The 14,939-nt window shown below is 36.4% G+C and overlaps 1 protein-coding gene across 1 annotated transcript; it reads left to right on the top strand.

Annotated features, from left to right (window-relative positions):
- Positions 1-3,286: 3,286 nt before the first annotated feature.
- Positions 3,287-12,624, top strand: cdca7b (cell division cycle associated 7b). Its single transcript, XM_060857143.1, has 10 exons — positions 3,287-3,379; positions 4,925-5,053; positions 5,167-5,298; positions 5,816-6,202; positions 6,321-6,383; positions 6,870-7,040; positions 7,160-7,306; positions 8,001-8,150; positions 10,176-10,312; positions 11,568-12,624. The coding sequence occupies exons 1-10, from the start codon at positions 3,362-3,364 to the stop codon at positions 11,587-11,589; spliced, it is 1,356 nt and encodes a 451-aa protein (XP_060713126.1). The 5' UTR covers positions 3,287-3,361; the 3' UTR covers positions 11,590-12,624.
- Positions 12,625-14,939: the final 2,315 nt, after the last annotated feature.

Genomic DNA, 14,939 nt, shown 5'->3' with positions numbered 1-14,939 from the left:
CCTATATTTTGTGTCCAAAATATCAGTTACTTGATATATTCATTCATTCATTCATTTTCTACCGCTTATCCGAACTACCTCGGGTCACGGGGAGCCTGTGCCTATCTCTGGCGTCATTGGGCATCAAGGCAGGATACACCCTGGACGGAGTGCCAACCCATCACAGGGCACACACACACACTCATTCACTCACACACACACTACAGACAATTTTCCAGAGATGCCAATCAACCTACCATGCATGTCTTTGGACCGGGGGAGGAAACCGGAGTACCCGGAGGAAACCCCCGAGGCACGGGGAGAACATGCAAACTCCACACACACAAGGCAGAGGCGGGAATCGAACCCCGACCCTGGAGGTGTGAGGCGAACGTGCTAACCACTAAGCCACCGTGCCCCTTACTTGATATAAATTTACAAATTAAGATTTATAAAACTCTTGTGTAAAAGCAAAGTCACAGCTGTGTCAATATTATGTTTAACTGCACTCTTGCTTGTGTGATGTTTAATTATGATGGTATAAGCAAAGACTCTGTGTCAGATGAACCATCCTCTTGGTTCTTGAACTCCAGGTTTTTTTTTGAAAATCATATTGAGGTAAGTTTTGTTCGTGTTTTAACGTTAACTGGTTATTTGATACTAAGCCTGTTTCTTTGCTAATGAAAAGGTTCAACAAACTTCAATTCAAATTGATGTAGTGAAATGCTGTGAAAATAAGCACAAGCGCAAAACATAAAGTGTTGGAGCAGTTGTGACGTCAAGCTCACCAGTGCTGTCTATGGGATTAATTCCAGTATCGAACAATTGTTTATGGTGGCAAATTCTAGCTGTTGTTAAATATTGCAATCTTACATAGATTGAGTGCAAATTCAGGCAAAATTACTGCTGTACAATTCGTTATCTCTGAAAGCTTACCTTACCTACATCTTATGCCATGATTTTAAGATTTTTATATTATGAAAGCAACAAAAGCAACAAAAAACAAAACAAAACACAGCATTCTAGAGAATCCTACAAAACCAACCAACTAATCACACAAACTTTCCGAACTACACCCCGTGTTACATATGACTCAGATTGATAATGTGTTCTCCATTTATTTGTTAATGCTTATGCAGTCATTTCATCTTTAGATAATAAACGACAGTGTTATTTCAGGTATTATGATCTTATTCATAAATGCTGTTTTGTTATCAGCTACTTTATATATGGTTGAAATTCCAATAAAATCTTCCAGACTCTCTTGACTCTTTTTCCTCTGGACTGAATATGATTTTGTAACTATTGTCAGAATTAGACAATTAGTATTAGACAATTGTAAGTAGCTGAATTAGGAAAAACATTTTTGAGAAATATAATACAGACCGCTGTCCCATTCAGGATTAAACTTCTAGTGGAAATGAATAAAAATAGGCAGAGAATGAAAAACAGGCAGCAAGAAATCAGATGAAGACGCATAAGAAGTTTAATGAAGTGAATCAAAGGGGAAATTAAGTGTTCATGTGTGAACACCGCATGACTCTCAATATGATAATACTGCTAGTCTGGGAACTTTTTTAAATGTCATGCACACAAATTAATCTTACTTACTAAGAACTTGTGTATAGATTATGACATGATAACATTAGTGAAAAAAAACACTCTGTTGTTTAATCATTATTTGGGGTATTTAATGACAGAGAACAAATGAACCAAATGTCAAAACAAGTCAAGTCAAGAAACATTTCTCTAGGATCATGGTGCTACAAAGAGCAAAGACAGAGCTAAGGACTTAGTAAGTTAGTCCTAGCCACATAAAGTGCATCTGTGCAACCTGGTGCAAACAGTGCAGGACAAGACAGTGCAGGACAAAAAATTACAAGACATCACACAAAAGACATCACACAAAAGACATCACACAAAAGACAATAAACAGAAACAGCACCAACCAGTGTAAATACTGTATGTTCAACAATATTACGTGTGCGGAAATACTAGTATGAACACAGTGTCATAGCAGCAGGTCCCTGTGATAATGTAAAATGTTTTGCAAAACGACTAAAATGTGAGACAGCATGTGCAAAGAGCAAAAACGTGTGCAAAAACAGCATGTAAACAGGTTGATGGATGTAAACAGCATGTAAACAGGTTGCTGGATGTATATTGGAAGTTTGTGTATTCGGTGAAGGTCTGTGCAGTCCGTACAGTTGATGTGTGTGTGTTGTGCTCAGAACAGTTCGGTTTCAGTTATTAAGGAGTCTGATGGCTTGTGGGAAGAAACTGTTACACAGTCTGGTCGTGAGGCAGGTGTGTGTGAGGAGTGTGTGGGTTCATCCACAATGCTGTTGGCCCGCGATGTTTCTCTCATCTGTGTTAAGACACTGTATCAGATTAGCTAACACAAGTCTAATCTAAATGTTGTGTTACACATGTACATATTTGAAAAAATACATATTTACATATTTATACATTTTTACATTAATGTACAGTCTGTGTATATTTCTGTGTATATATAAATATATATAATCATTCTGATCAGTTTATTACTTGATTAAAAAAGTAAACACCACATTATAATAAAAAAGACGAAAAGCTTGAGAATTAGGCCTAAATATCATAAATATTTAAATATATAAATATGTAAATATGTAAATATATAAATATGGAAACATATAAATATGTAAATATATAAATATGTAGTTTTTCAAATGCTAACACGCTGTATCAGATTAGCTAACTCAAGTCTAATCTAAATGTTGTGTTACACGTGTACATATTTGAAAAAATACATATTTACATATTTATATATTAACATATTAACATATTTACATATTTATGATATTAGGCCTAATTCTCAAGCTTTTCGTCTTTTTTACTATAATGTGGTGTTTACTTTTTTAATCAAGTAATAAACTGATCAGAATGATTATATATATTTATATATATACACAGAAATATACACAGACTATACATTTTCTTATATACAAAGAACTTCCGGTCTGGGTGTTCACTTTTCCCGCGAAACTACAAAGCGCTACGCCGTGGAATGTACCATTCTAAAATCACCTCAGGCAAAGGGGTGGAGACTCCTTGAGATATCTCAAATTATATTTTTGTCTGAGACGAACGGATATAAATATCTCTACTATTTAATCATGTCTTTATTTCGTCTAATATTTGGAGTAATACATAAAAAAAACAACTCTTTGTAAATAAACGTATGTAAGTCGATCATTGTTCTGTCACCCCTACTGTTCACCCCCGAGTGTGTTCGCCCTTATTGTTTTTTTAAACTCTTCATTGTGTGCTGGAGTTTTGTATCAGCTGGAGCTGAGCACAAACTTTATCATTTTATTAAACTTTAGACTTTTACTGATACAAAATGTGCACAAGGATGAAGGTAAGAAATACCTAATAATGTATGTATAACTTTTGGATTGGATTTTACTAAGTTGTCTGGAGTAATAAATGTACTGCTATTTATTACAGAATTAACCTTTTAGCTTTATTTTTATTTACTTTTTCTTAATGAATTCAATAAAAATAAATGTAAATAAATCAAACGTTATCACCTGTGGCACTTGTGGCACTTCATTTAACGTTATTTTTGTTTATTTGCTATTTCTTTGCATATGTACAGGATTTGATGCTAACTGTATTTATTATGTATTATTTTCATGAATATTTATTATATATATATATATATATATTAATAAATATTCATGAAAAAAATACATAATAAATACAGTAACATTACATGTGATTTCACATATATTACATTTATATTTACTGTATTTATTTTGTATTATTCATGAAAATAATACATAATAAATACAGTAAGCATCAAATCCTGTACCTATGCAAAGTGCAATTTATTTATTTATTTATTTATTTATTTTGCACAGGTTATGTCTAGCATCTTGCAGAATCCATATTTTAATTAAAATTAAATTGACTATTTTCCTTTTATTTTATTTGTACTTACTTGACCTAATAAAACAGACTTGCTTTAATATTAGGATCGAAGAATCATTGGAGGGAACACAAAAAAATATAAAAAAGATAAAATGTTATAAAATATACACGTCTTGCGAGTTAATTTGTGGGCGAGAATGTCGGATAATTAATTTTTATTATTTAAAAAAAAATTCGATCAGGAAAGCAGAGTCTCGGATGACCGAATAGTCGCCAGATCTACTTTGGTTTTATTTATGTTTTAAATTGTGTTTTGAACAGTGATGTACTTATAAACCACCTAAAAAAAACATGCAATTTTATTACAAAACAAACACTTTAAATGCAATATTTAGTAATTGGCGGTTTGGGGAATTGACCACATGTCCTTGTGAAATCACATGTAATGTTATGTTGCTATTAAAATCCTGTAATTTTGCTTCATGTCAAAAGTAAACAAACAAAATAATTCATTTTTTTATTATCTTAAAGCGAAATGAATGAATTAGAACGATATGAATTAGAACGATAAGGTTTTAAAAAGCAGATTGCGATCTTTGCTAAGAAATCTTTAATGTTTTATTTGTGATAATAATCCCTATCGGAGTTCGGATGTGACCGGCATGAGAGAAAGTCATAAAAGCAGTAAAAGATTTGGTTGGTTGAGTTCCTGAAGGTTTTTATGTCTCTGTATGAACAGAAATTCTTCAGTCTGAAGCATCTTGCGTCTCATAAATTGTACAGATGTATGGAGTTTAATTTAAAGACACGCTTGTCTGAAGGTTTAACACGAAGCATGTCTACTGTAAAGTGTTTTCAGGCCAACGAAGTGCCTGTAGATGTCCATTACTTTGTCTTTTCTATTCTCAGTAAAGGAGTCGAAGTTATTCTCTGATACAGAGTTAGTAGAATAGCATGAAATATGTTCGAGTATTTTGTGTGCATTTGTGAGCAGTTTCAAATCTGGGTAACTATTTGATGACTTTTTCAGAAAGCCTTGGTGGACATATTTGAAGGCCCGAGTGATGAGGAGGAGTTTCTTGGTTTTGGAGCTGCTTCTTCAGGCCAGTTCTCTGAAGAGAGCCGAGACAGCCTCAGCTCCCAGAGAGCGTGGAAGCCGGTGAGAATCTTCAGATATTTTGGTTGTTTAAAAATCATGACTGGTTCACGTTTGAGGGCTACAATCATACATTTCTATTGTTCTCTCTAACAGTGTCTCTTGTTTTATTCTAGAGTCTTTGCTTTAGATCTAAATTCATTACCAATGAGCTGGCGCAGGTCTTCATGGACACGGACAGTGAAGAGGAGTTTGAAGGGTTTGATAAAGAAGAGAGCTCTCTACGCAACAGCTGGATGAGCCCCTTGGTAATGGACATGTGCATATACTTCCTTTATTTTTTATTTTTTTTAAATGGAAGTATCCATAAGGTCTTTAGTGATGCTTTGGATCATAGTGTGCTTTTGTTCTAGTAAGACATTGTTAGCACACTTACAATGACATTTTGTTAGGGGGGAAAAAACAATTTCAAATATAAGTGATAAATTTTTACTTTTATCTGCTAAAAGAAAGTCAGAGCTTCTGATCACGGTCATTTTTTCAGAGACGTTCAACATTTTATAAAGCTTAGAAGTGGTTCAGCTGTTGGTGCAAATGTTAGACTCAAAGTCCCAGAATGCATTGCAGCAACAACGCACAGCTGTCCCGAGTTATGACCGAGGCTTGGCTAGTTAGCGCTCTATGAATCTGATATTAGCACGAAGTATAGAGCACGAAGTAGCTCTATGAATACTGTTTAGCAGAGTGTACCGAGACGAGAGAGGTGTAAAGAGGACAGTGTGTGTGAGGTTTCCAATAATTACTCTCTTCTTATTCCACCATCAGGACTTTGAGGAAGAGGAAGACAGCGATGACATTGGTTTTTATTCAGATAACGATGACGATTCGGCCCCACAAAAAAGGCAGAGCTCGGGATTGTGTGTCGCGTTCAGGTTTCCAGCCAGAAGAAGCTCCACTCAAGAAAGCACAGTCCCGAAGGAACCTAGAGTTTACCTGAACAGAAATCCACCTGTGGAGAGAAACAGAAAGAGGAGAGCAGGTGGTGCAGATCCACCTGTGGCTCAGAAAAGCCGAAAAGTCCAGAGAAGATCCAGAGCCCCTAATAATGATTCGGAGGAAGAGGAGGAGGAGGAGGAGGAAGTCAAACTGACCGAGGCAGACGTACAAATACTGAGTCAAAGAGCTAAAAATATTCAGGAGAATAAAGCAATGGTAAATGTTTTCTTTCAATTCTGATTCAGAGTAGTGTCACTGATAAACTCTGAATGGATTGTGAATGATTGTGTGTGTGTGTGTGCGTGTGTGTGTGCGCGTGTGCGTGCGCTCACAGCTTGCAAAGTTATTTGCAGACCTGACCTCGTTACCTGAACTCTCCCAAAAGACCACACCTGTGGTAAGTGCGCTACTGACATTTATGCTTCCTATTAACTCTTTATTACATGGTCATTTTTGTATTTTTTTGACAAGCTAGTTCTCGAACACTTACTTTATTTATTTATATATTTATTTAAATTAATTTTTTCATTGTTGCACGAATTGCCTTTAAAACTTTAGCCCATCTTTACTATGTTGATAAAATGCTGACTGACTGACAGCAGATTTGGGTTTGAAATCCAGAAACTTCCAGAAGGTTCATGTGTTGTGTTAAAACACAAGCATTCATCAATAACAATACTATGTTCATATTATAAAAAAAAGTAGAGGCTCTACTGTTAACAAAGATTAACTGTATTATTGTGTATACATCATGTTGTATCAAATCGTAAATGATATTTGTGTTAACATTTTGAAAACCACTCAGCAGAAAATGTTTGTAGTGAAAGCAGCTCACTTAATAGACAATTAATATTTGAATTATTTCTTTTCGTTTGGACATCAGAAAAAGAAAAAGCAGCAGAGTCCGAAAAAGCGTGCGTCCGAAGTTCAGAGCGAGCGGCGGAACCCGAGCCGCAAAGCCAGACCCCCGGAGCACTTTGGGCTCGAGCAGGAACCGATTGTCGCTGCGAAACCAAGAAAGAGTGTCGAATTCGACCTGAAGAAATTGATGGAGGTAAAAACCACTGAGATGAGCTCCTGTTACACTTGTTATCCATGTGCAATTTGTAGAATCCAAGGTTGATGTCTGTCACGTCAGGGTTTGAGCTGTTGATTTTTTGTTTTCCGACACAGATTGATGAAGAGCTGCGTGTGAACAGGGACACACCGAGGAGAAAATATAGGCAACGCGTTTCTGTACGAATGCCAGACGACATCACAGAGGAGGAGCTGGACAACGTGGCCGACCGCGCTAAAGACAAAATTCTCGATAAAGAAAACGTAAGTAGTTACCGACACGTAGGGTTTTATTTTATGGGGCATGTGGTAGCCTAGTGGTTAAGGTGCCGGACTACCAATCAGAAGGTTGTGAGTTCGATTCCCACTTCGACATGTAACGACGACAGGAATACGATAGTAACATTGTAGCTGAAATTACTGACAGAACTGATGTTATTAAAACAAACAAACAAATAAATAAATAAACATTCTATTTATTCATTTAATCAACCAATCAGAAAGGAGAACGTGCTACGAATCTATTTTACACGTCGTTCAACCCTTATATCGTTGAACTCTGATACAGAGTGTTCCTAGATCGGTATTTATAAAATGGTTAAATCCTCATTAAGCCTCTGCTGTCTGTCAGATGGTAATTGTCCTATAATAATATATTTAAAATATAAATAATTTATAATATATATTTATAAATAATAAATATAATAATAATAAAATAATTGTCCTGCTCTTCAGGCGGAACAGACGTCTTTGCTTTTCCTTACACTGACCCGGTGACGGTGCTGAGCGTCTGTTAGGTGGTGTCTGCAGATCAGGGAATAGTTTTCTGTCTTACGGGAGATGTTAAATCCTTTGTTCTGACAGACTCCTGTGTAACACGTATTATTGAACTGGTCACACGGCCGTGTTCGGATTTGAGCCGTGTATGTTTTTATTTGTATATTATTACGTTTTGTAGGGCAGCACGTGTCACCAGTGCAGACAGAAGACTCTGGACACCAAGACCGAGTGCAGGAACCTGTACTGTCAGGGGGTTAAAGGGCAATTCTGTGGGCCCTGCTTGAGGAACCGCTACGGAGAAGACGTCCGTACGGCTCTGTTAGATCCGGTAAGTATGGAAAAAATAAAACTGTTTGGAAATTCTTCCATGAATTCTAGACAGTCTAAAAATCTATTCATGTTGAACTCCTGCTAAACAAATCCCCGAGTAGGTTGTTACTATAGAAACGCTAATGCGTTAGAACCGGCATATTAACGTACACGTGTTTCACGTCGGGGGCACAGTGGCTTAGTGGTTAGCACGTTTGCCTCACACCTCCAGGGTTGGGGCCTTGTGTGTGTGGAGTTTGCATGTTCTCCCCGTGCCTCGGGGGTTTCCTCCGGGTACTCCGGTTTCCTCCCCCGGTCCAAAGACATGCATGGTAGGTTGATTGGCATCTCTGGAAAAATTGTCCGTAGTGTGTGAGTGAATGAGTGTGTGTGTGTGTGTGCCCTGTGATGGGTTGGCACTCCGTCCAGGGTGTATCCTGCCTTGATGCCCGATGATGCCTGAGATAGGCACAGGCTCCCCGTGACCCGAGGTAGTTCGGATAAGTGGTAGAAGATGAGTGAGTGAGTGAGTGAGTGTTTCACGTTGTTGTCAGAATTGTTCCCGGAGCCATAAAGCCTGAAATGTAAACATCCAGCCACAAGACAGATATAATTTTTTTTTTATTATTATTATTTGAAAAAAGCATAGAGACAAACAAAAGTGTTAAATCTTTTTTTTTAATCACATTTCATTATTTTACATTTATAGAATATATTTAAAAAAAAAAGAATAAAAATTAAGGTAATTTCATGGAAAAGTCAGATGGTCAGAGTTTAGCTTCGTTCTCATACATTGAGGGGGGAAATGGTTCATGTGGTCAGTCAGATTTTAAGAATAAATATCACATGAGGTTTACATCAATATATTAGGTTTATACTTTATTCAATTTCAACATGTTACTTAATTACTGAATTATGAACTCCTAAGTAATGAACTCAGAAATGATGCTGACCTGCTACTAGTTCCTTTTGGTTCCACAATTCCACTCGACTACAACCTGTTGTAGAAAGGACATTATTTACATTGACATTATTGCCTGTCCAGTGTCACCCAACAACCCAGTCTCACGGCAGTTTGTGACACAGTCACGAAATTTAATCTAATTGATTCGTGTTCGTGGAGACGAATTTCCCTTTTTTTTCGTGTCACTCAGCACGACTTTCGATCTAATGTATTTCAGTAGGAAGCATCTTTCGTGTCTGCACCACGTTTTTCTTTCTGCCACTCAGAAGCATTGTTTTTGCTCATTTGTTATTCATTTTTAAACTTTAAGCACTACATTACTCAATATTTAACCAGGAGACTTTCTCCTTGTTTTTATTGCTTTATATTCTGTAGGGTACTAACCATAGTGCTATGGTTTCTTCTCTGAGAAAAGCCGCTTTTCCGTCTGTTTGGTGTGTCAAATCGGACAGTAAACTAAATACTACAGTACCCATGAGCCTTATCTACTTTTACTGTGTTGAAGACGTCAGCTAAAACTACCTGATGACCCACCGCTGATTCTCTTATAATGATCTCCTCATCTTTCTTTCAACACATAAACACGAAAGTGTGCTTGATCGTTCAACAATACGATGTCATGACCATCCGTTTTATTCGATTCTCCTGATCGCAAAGCGGACTGGCTGCGTCTCCATGGCAACGGATGCTGAGGCTCATGGGTAACGCGGCCGTCCGCTTTGCGATTGGTGTGATTTCTGCAGGCCGCGAATGTTCAAATTTGATCATTACATTCAAGTAACATTACCTGGGAAGTGGTTTGAGCGCAATGAAGGAGAATTCGCGGCCTGCAGAAATCAGGAGAATCAAATAAAGCGGATTGTCATGACAACGTCATGGAATCTTTTTACTTAATAAATTCCACAAGCCTTTTTTTTTCATTGTAGTTTATTGTAGAAATGTCTAAACACTATTGCTTTAGGATTCAATTATAAGTGAAAGCAGGAATTATTACAAGACGGCGTTAGAACAGGATCGGGCTGCTGAAAGGTTCTCCGTGATCGAGATCGATTTAATCTCTGCTTGTCGATTTGTGCGTAGACGTGGGAGTGTCCTCTGTGTCGTGGGATCTGTAACTGCAGCCTGTGTCGTAAACGGGACGGACGCTGTGCCACCGGAGCTCTGACTCACTTAGCCAAATATTATGGCTACAATAACGTGAAGGAATATCTAGAGAGGTAGGTTACACTCTTACACTCTTTCAACATGTATTCTTTCTTTTTTTTTCTTTCCTTCCTTCTGTCTTGATCCAATTCCAAATACGTTACTAAATATAATGTGAACGAGGGACGTTTTCCTGGATGTAGGTCAGTATAAAAAGAGACGGTCTATAGGGTGACGTGGTACTATTATTAGTGGTCAAGGAGCTGGACAAGCGATCAGAAGGCTGCGAGCTCCAGTCCCAGGTCCACCAAGTTAAACCCACAGTTGTATAAAATAAGATATAATGTATAAACGTATAAGTGTGTGTGCATAACGATGTACATGTAAATATCCAGGTGTGGGAACTTGTACTGGATGTACAAACTAGTATAATTCTATGACTATTTACTCCATTTTCTTGCATGACGACATACAGTATGGTAGATTATTGTAGTTGATTGTGTTATTGGGATTAAATAATCAACTCTCTGGGTTGTTGAGCTGAAGGTTGGAGGTTCAAGGCCCAGCACTAGCAAGCTGCTACAGTTGGGCCCTTGAGCAAGACCCTTAACTTTTTCATCCAGGGCTGCTGCTGTCACTGATAGCTGACTATCTACTTTGACCCCAACTTGGAATATGTAAAGAAAAACCTTTCACTGTGCTCTAATGTTTATGTGACAAACAAATAACACCCGCTTCTTCTTCATGTTCTTCTTTCTATTGTTCTTCATCGTATTCGTCTTGGTATTCTTCTTCTTCATCGTATTCATCTTTGTATTCTCATTTTGTATTCTTCTTCGGATTCTTCTTCGTCTTCATGTTCTTCTTCTTCTTTGTGTTCATCTTCATGTTCTTCTTCTTCTTTGTGTTCTTTGTGTTCTTTATCTTCGTTATTCATCTTCATGTTCTTTTATCTTTGTTCTTCATCTTCATGTTCTTCTTTATCTTCATGTTCTTTGTTCTTCTTTATCTTCACGTTCTTCTTTGTTCTTCTTCTTCTTTATGTTCTTCTTCTTTGTGTTCTTCATCTTCATGTTCTTCTTCTTTGTGTTCTTTATCTTCGTTATTCATCTTCATGTTCTTTTTATTCTTTGTGTTCTTTTATCTTTGTTCTTCATCTTCATGTTCTTCTTTATCTTCATGTTCTTTGTTCTTCTTTATCTTAACGTTCTTCTTTGTTCTTCTTCTTCTTTATGTTCTTCTTCTTTGTGTTCTTTATCTTCGTGTTCTTCTTCATCTTCGTGTTCTTCTTCATCTTCATGTTCTTCTTCTTCCTATTTGTTTTTGCAGTCTGCAGAAGGATCGTGACTGAAATCAGACCGGTGTGTGCAGGAACCTACTGTAACAGAATCTATTGTGACATCAAGGGGTTAACGGAACACTGCAGCATATTTCAGCCTTATCTTTACCCTCCACATCTGTCGAGAATGTGAAACCATCACATACGGGAATTTTCACTAGTTGTGTTACACCAAGGAGCAAAACCGAAACCACCTTCTTACTGTTCTGGTGTATTTTTATCCATGTTTGACTCTGGAGTAATACAGTAGGCACGCACAGTAAATCAAACATCTGTATTGGTAACAAAAACCCAGAGTATAAATCGTATCTGAATTAAAAAAAAAAATTGGTTTCGGGATTTTTAAAAAGCTGTCCTGTATTTTTTTATTTTTATTTTTTATAATTTTTTTATTTTTGTTTTTAAATTGCATAAATATTTCTAGATTTTATATTCATCATTTCACAGATGCGCATCATTTATCAGGCCAGTCAGAGTTGTGGTGTGTTTTAATATAACTTGTTTACTCACAAACAAACAAACAACAACAAAAAAACCTCCCTGTGTTTGTGAAACCTCCAGAACAAATGTTCTGTCCAATGACGATCACTATTTACAATGCTTTTATATTCATTGTGGATTTAAACAGAATCTGTTAAAGATTTAAACAAATGAAGCATTTTAGATGAGATTCATTTCCGGACACTGAATCTTGCATGCAGTCGTCGTCTACAGAAGGGTTGTATTAATATAAAACAGATTTGGTTTATTGCGTATTGGCTCTTTATTCTCAGCACTTTGCATCTCAGACTAAACACTGGAAATGTTGCTTTTTAACTTGAAAAAGTCCGTTACAAACGATGGACTATAAAGGTTTAAGTTTGGTTTCAGAAATCATTCAGTTTTATGTTTGTATCACAAAAGAAAGTTTTCGGTGTAAGAGTCACGTTCAACCGGAACTGTACTGTACTCCCACGTCTTTTTCTTTGCTTGACGTTCTACAAAATCTGTACGATCATTTTGTACTGTACGATGTTTTCTAAATAAATACCTGATTTCATTTTTGAAGTTTATCGTGTTTTCTGGTTCTGCAGCACATTATGAACTAGTCCTCAGCAGCTGTTCCTTTTACCTTCTCCATGAGTTTACTCAGTCCTTCAGAGCTGAGAGAGAGAGAGAGAGAGAGAGAGAATAGGAGTAGAAGAGAGAGGAGAAGGAGAGAGATTAGGGGTGGAAGGAGAGAAAATTGGAGCAGAAGAGAAAGAATAAGAGTAGAAAAGAGAAAGAAGAAGAGAATCGGAGTAGAAGAGAGAATCGGAGAAGAGATAGAAGAGGAATAGACGAGAGAATCTGAGTAGAAAAGATAGAATGAGAGAGTGAATCTGAGTAGAATGAGAGAGTGGGAGAAGACTAAGCCAGTATCCCATCTACTCCTGATGTAATAAATGTGAATGACACGATTCCCCTGGTTAATATTCCTTACTGAATGAACTACACACACACACACACACACACACACACAACAATCATTTATTTTCTTTTATTAAGACTCTTTCTAAGTTTGGGTTTTGATTCTCACTGTATGGAGCCATGTGGCCAGATCCAAGTTCAGAGCCCAGAAGATTAAATCTAATGGATCATGGATGAGAATATGTTAGAGTTTAGCTGTGTGTGTGTGTCCATAACAATAAGTGTCAATACAGTCTGCTTCTATGATACTACAGATACAAGACACACACACACGCACACACATATCTGTGACCTGTTTACCCAAATGGATTTTTTCCCATGATGGAACAAACTGAGAGATAAAAATTCTCTCTCTCTCTCTCTCTCTCTCTCACACACACACACACACACACACACACACACACACACTATCCGCACTAAATCTATTTTTTGAAGAGAGTTGCTCATCATATCCCCTGTGTGTGATCATTATTCTCTGTGACTCATCAACAAAATTAAAAAAAGAAGAAAACCCTGCAGTGAATCAGAAGGAGTCGACATGATGCACAGCTTCTCTCTCTTTCACTCAGGACATAAAAACCTGCTCTGTTCGACTGTTAAAACTAAATGCTGCAGCGTCAGGTGTTGTTCATTTTCCATTACAGCAGCAATGACAGCAGTAACGACTGCATGAGGAAAAAAAATCATTCTGTGAGCGGTTTATTTTGGTGAAGCTGTTTTACCCCAAATAGGAAAGTGTTTAGGATGAGAAGGGCTTTGAGAAAGAAAGAAAGAAAGAAAGAAAGAAAGAAAGAAAGAAAGAAAGAAAGAAAGAAAAGGAAAGAAAAAAATGAAAGGAAAAAATGGGAGAAAGAAAGAAAGAACGAGAAAGAAAGAAAGAAAGAAAGAAAGAAAGAAAGAAAGAAAGAAAGAAAGAAAAAATGAAAGAAAGAAAAAAGAAAGAAGGAAAGAAAAAGAAAAAATGGAAGAGAAAGAAAGAAAGACAGAAAAAATGAAAGGAAAAAATGGGAGAAAGAAAGAAAGAAAGAAAGAAAGAAAGAAAGAAAGAAAGAGAAAGAAAGAAAGAAAGACAGAAAAAATGAAAGGAAAAAATGGGAGAAAGAAAGAAAGAAAGAAAGAAAGAAAGAAAGAAAGAAAGAGAAAGAAAGAAAGAAAGAAAGAAAGAAAGAAAGAAAGAAAGAAAAAATGAAAGAAAGAAAAAAGAAAGAAGGAAAGAAAAAGAAAAAAATGGAAGAGAAAGACAGAAAAAATGAAAGGAAAAAATGGGAGAAAGAAAGAAAGAAAGAAAGAAAGAAAGAAGGAAAGTAAAAGAAAAAAATGGAAGAGAAAGAAAGAAAGAGAAAGAAAGAGAGAAAAAATGAAAGGAAAAAATGGGAGAAAGAAAGAAAGAAAGAAAGAATAAGAAAGAAAGAGAAAGAAAGAAAAAAAGGAAGAAAGAAAAAATGAAAGAGAAAGAAAGAAAAAATGAACAAGAAAAAATGAAAGAAAAAGAAAGATAGAACGAAAGAAAAAAATGGAAGAGAAAGAAAAAAATGAAAGAACGAAAAAAATGAAAGAGAAAGAAAGAAAGAAATAGAAAGAAAAAGAAAGAAAGAAAGAAAGAAAGGAAAAATGAAAGAGAAAGAAAGAAAAAAGAAAGAGAGAGAGAAGCTGGTGATGAAATGAACATTTCTTGCTCTGCCTCATTCGGTGCTGCATCACGCCTCCGTGTCACTGATTAGTTTCCTAGAACCGAACACGTTATCACGGTTTTTGTCTTACTGTCTAAAATAAACAGAAGCTCTTATTTAATCGCCACAATAATAAAACACACTAAATATGTGCAGATCTAACAAACCATTTCCTTATCAGTGTTTTACAATCCGCTCAGACAAGAAAACATTTCTGCTGTGGATTTTTACCAGGTTTAAAGT

The sequence above is a fragment of the Tachysurus vachellii genome, chromosome 21 (genome assembly GCF_030014155.1).
Source record: "Tachysurus vachellii isolate PV-2020 chromosome 21, HZAU_Pvac_v1, whole genome shotgun sequence".
Taxonomy (NCBI): domain Eukaryota; kingdom Metazoa; phylum Chordata; class Actinopteri; order Siluriformes; family Bagridae; genus Tachysurus; species Tachysurus vachellii.
Note: the sequence above shows the minus strand (reverse complement) of the source record. Positions and strands in the feature narration are given on the sequence as shown.